This window comes from Tupaia chinensis, unplaced genomic scaffold (assembly GCF_000334495.1).
Source record: "Tupaia chinensis unplaced genomic scaffold, TupChi_1.0 Scaffold143602_1, whole genome shotgun sequence".
NCBI lineage: Eukaryota > Metazoa > Chordata > Mammalia > Scandentia > Tupaiidae > Tupaia > Tupaia belangeri.
The window spans coordinates 1,499,993-1,503,974 of record NW_006203448.1 but is presented as its reverse complement, the minus strand read 5'-3'; the positions used below and the strand labels follow the sequence as shown (position 1 = coordinate 1,503,974).

General features: G+C 62.7%; 1 protein-coding gene across 1 annotated transcript in view; it reads left to right on the top strand.

The window, feature by feature from the left end:
* The window catches only part of CFAP77 (cilia and flagella associated protein 77), a 158,999-nt gene that overhangs the window by 121,001 nt on the left and 34,016 nt on the right, over positions 1–3,982 (top strand). Inside the window, 1 exon segment of the mRNA XM_006164320.1 lies at positions 1,654–1,755. Within this exon segment, the coding sequence (XP_006164382.1) occupies positions 1,654–1,755 (102 nt within the window).

Below are 3,982 nucleotides of genomic sequence, written 5' to 3'. Positions count from 1 at the left end.
AGCGTGTCGGGCCCTCAGAAGCCCTTGGTGTGCACTACCTACCATCGGTGTAGATAAATCCCCAAGTAGACCTCTCGGTGGGGTGCCTGGGCACCCACCCGCACCCGCATGCAGCGCACACCTGCCTGGCAGGGCTGACAAATGACAGGAGAGGCCATCCAGGGCGCAGCCTCGCCCGGCTCTGTGATTTCAGGAGAGCTTGCAGGTCTCTCTGAGCCTCAGGTAACAGCCATGCCCACACCCAGGTGGTGAGAACTGAGATGGGACCGCGGGTGTGGCCTTCCTCCATAGCGGCACACCCTCCTGGATCCCTCTTTGGCACCCGTCCACCCCAGGTGTGGGTCCCGACCCCTCTTCAAGGCTCTGGGTATGAACAGGACTGAGCTGCTCCTTCCCTGTGGGGTTCTTTTTTTTTTTTTTTTTTTTTTTTTTTTGGGGGGGGTTTTTTCTATAGGGAGAGACAGAGAGACAGAAAGCGAGAAATCACCCCCCAGGGGGATGGCCATGCTGCAATCCCCTTCTCCTCCATTCTCTCGGGATCTTGGGCACGCACACACACGTGCCCGGCGTGAGTTTTTTAAGCCACCAGGTCCGGGACACGAACTGCAGTCAACTACGTGGGAGTCCAGCAACATAGCTATTATGCTAACTGCTGGTCCCCCCCTATGGGCTTCTTGAACTTTGGCAGGGATCTCTCAGGCTTGACTGTGCACCCAGGTCTCCTAGGGTGCGTGTGGAGAGTGCAGACCCGAGGGCCTTCCCAGCTGGCTCTGAGGCTGGAAGCCTAGACCCCGCCTTCATCTGCCCTGGATAACTACTGCCAGCCGCAGGCCTTAACAGCAGGCGCCTGTCTCGTGGTTGTGGAGCCTGGGAGGCCCAGATGCAGGCGCCGTGAGACTACTTCCTCCTGAGGCCTCTCTCACTGACCTCTTGGCCATGTCCTCACCTGGTGGAGAAAGAGCTCTGGTCCCTGTCTTCTCACGGGGACGCTGGCCCTGTCAGACTGGGGCCCCACCCTTAGGACTCCATTTACCCTCACCACCTCCTTGAAGCGCTCGTCTCCACAGTCTGGGCTTAGGGAGGGGCCAGTTCAGTCCATCCCGGGCCCCATGAGCAAGGACTGTAATGATGGACCAGCAGGCACAGGGCATGCGGATGGCAGCAGTGGGCTTCCTTGGTGTCCCTGGAATCCACCTGCAGAGGCCTCGTGCACTCTGGCCTGAGCCCCTGAGCCCCTCTCCCGGAAGGAGTGTCTTCTCCCCGGGCGGGTCATCGTGGGGACCTGCTCCAGGGTCAGTAACGACCCCTCAGGGCACGCAGGCTTCATCCAGTCGCTCCAAACCACCAGGCAGTGTTGGCCTCCGAAGGCAAGCACACAGCAGCCTGGGACGCCGTCCCGGCCCTCAAAGCCACCACGTACAGACCTCAGTGTCCTGGAGCTGAACCAGAAATGGGAACAAGTGTGGGGCGTCCCGTGGCTCCGTGCCCCTACAGCTAGGGTGGCCGGGGCCAGGTCAGGTGCCTGAAATGGCCTCAGGTAAGGGCCAGGGCCCCTCCCTCTACCCGCCTGGCTCCGGCCTTCTGTCCTCCAGCCCCTTCCTCGCGCCTGCTTCGGCAGCCGGGTGACGGGCTCTGCACTCCTCTGGCCCACAGGTGATCCTCGGGAAGCTGTACGAGACCCGGAGCAGTCAGCTGAGGAAGTACAAGCCGCCCGTGAAGCTGACTGCCCTCTGGCACATGCCGCACTTCCAGAAGGTCAGCATCCCACTCACTGCCCTCCCCACACCAAGGGCTGGCCGTGCCCGGCGTGAGCATCTTTACCTGTCGTCTAGACAGTCTGGGCTTCTCCCCACTGACGAGTAAAACGCAGCCAGCAGCAGTAGAGCCGTAGCTACCGGTTTGGAGCACTTGCTGAAGCGCCAGGGGGTGCGCCTCTGGGCCCAGCCTCCCTCCAGTGACAGGGCTGTTGGCGTAGGAGTCCTGTGCGCTGAGATCTTGGGAATGCAAATTAACTAGAGACCCACCAGGCTAAACTGCCTGTGGGCTGGTGTTCTCTGGAGAGGGGAGGTGTGCACCAGGGTCAGGGTAGGTACATGACAAACACCTGGACTGACCTGGAAGTGGCCCAGGGAACTAGCCAGGCGCAGCCTCAGAACTGACTCTGTAGCCGGTGGCTCCCAGACGGCGGCGTTGTCTTCAGTTTCCCGCAGGGGAAGAACGGTATAAGAGCCAGGGGCGTTGTGCAGGGGGAGGGAAGTGGGGGCTTTGGGAAGGGCGGCTGCAGGCCCAGCTTGGGCAGAGTGGCCTCTAGGAGGCCACGAGGGACCCGCCTGGCTCCGGCAGGACAGCTGCACAAAGCAACGCTCTGGCCAAGCAGGTCCGGGGCCGCTGCGCTAACTGCGCTAACTGCAATTAGACAGCGAAGAGCCGGTGCCTTCCTGAGCCTAATGCGCTCGAACAGGCTGCCCAGCTTCGCCGCAGAAGCCTGCCCCGCCCCCCTTGGCGCGGCCTCTCGCGTCCTGCCCAAGTGGCCTCCATCAGCACATGTCAGTGACCATTCGCCCCGCCGCCTGTCAGCCCGGGCTCCGCCGCACACGCGGCAAATGTCAAGGAAAGATCGTGACTGAGCCTGTGCAGGAGGTGAGGTCACCGCCCGCTGTTGGGTGGCTCCTCTGGCCTGCCTGGCCTCCGCCGCGCCTCACCTCGGTCCCGGTTTCCTGCCTCAGTAAACACTGCCCTCCTTTCCACTCTGGCCTTTCGGCGAGGCCGTCCACAGCCTCCTTCCTGGCCCTTCCTGTGCTCGCTCCTCAGTGATACTCCTGCAGTCCACAGGGACGTGGTGGGGGGGGGACCAGGACCAGCCACTGGGCAGCCAGGAGGCCCCTCGGGGGACCTTGGCTGGAAGCCCCACCCCCAGTGTCTCCCATCAGGAGTCCAAGACTGGAGGGTGGAGGGGGCAGGCAGCCTCCCCCAGGAGTGCAGGGAAGGGCCGTCTCTGGCCGCCTGGGCACGAGCTCCTGTCCTCCATGGCCTGCAACCCCACATGCCCATTCGGAGCGGGGACCAAATGCAGAAATAAGGGCAGGGCGCCTTTCCCCAGAAGAGGGGATTTGGCTCGGCAGATGATGGCGCTCTTCTGGCCTTCAGAGGTTGGCCTGGTACACCGTGAGGACCAGCTGCCACGCTGTCATGGTAACCTCTGGCTGTGCCGGGCACGTGGGTGCCAGAGTGAGTCCTCTCATTTCGCCCTCAGAATGGGCAGCCTACCTCCACCGCCAGGCGGGAGGCAGAGGCTGGTGCGCTCGGACCCGGACCGAAGCTAGCGCCACAGCAGGGCTGGTCCCTGGGCACTGCCCTGGACAACCTCACGGCAGCCCTCGGCGCCAGCGTGCTGCTGGGCGGACGTCACCCTCGGTCCCCTCTCGGGCAGTCACACCAACAAAATGTATTTATTGGGCTTGTGCTACGTGCCCAGCACGGAGCAAGTATCGTCCCCAACATACTATGTCCCCATTCCACGGGTGTGACACTGAGGCTCGGGGAGGTGACGGAGATCCCAGATCCCATCTGGGGCTGCCGAGCAGGGGCACCGAGGCCCTTCCCCCCTGTAGGCCCCACCCCTGCAGCCCCACACCCCACTAAAGGGGGCGTTCCTTCTCCTTCGCTAACTTACCACCTTGGCGATTCATTAAGTCACCGAGAGATTTGTCATCTTCTTTGGTAAAATGTGAGCCCAAAGAACCATGCCTACCTGTCCCCCATGATGTCCCCAGGGCCCAGCAGGGCACCAGGCACCGAGTAGGTGGCCAGTGAAGGTCTGTAGGGTGAACAGGAGAAGAATGAGCCTGGGGACAGCCCAGAGTGACGCAGGAATTTAACAGCTGTGCACAAACCTGACGGAGCCCCCTCCACCCAAGCACCAGCACCCCTCCGACCTCCCACTGGTCTGGACTCCAGGCCAGCCAGGCGGCCAGGCTGGTCC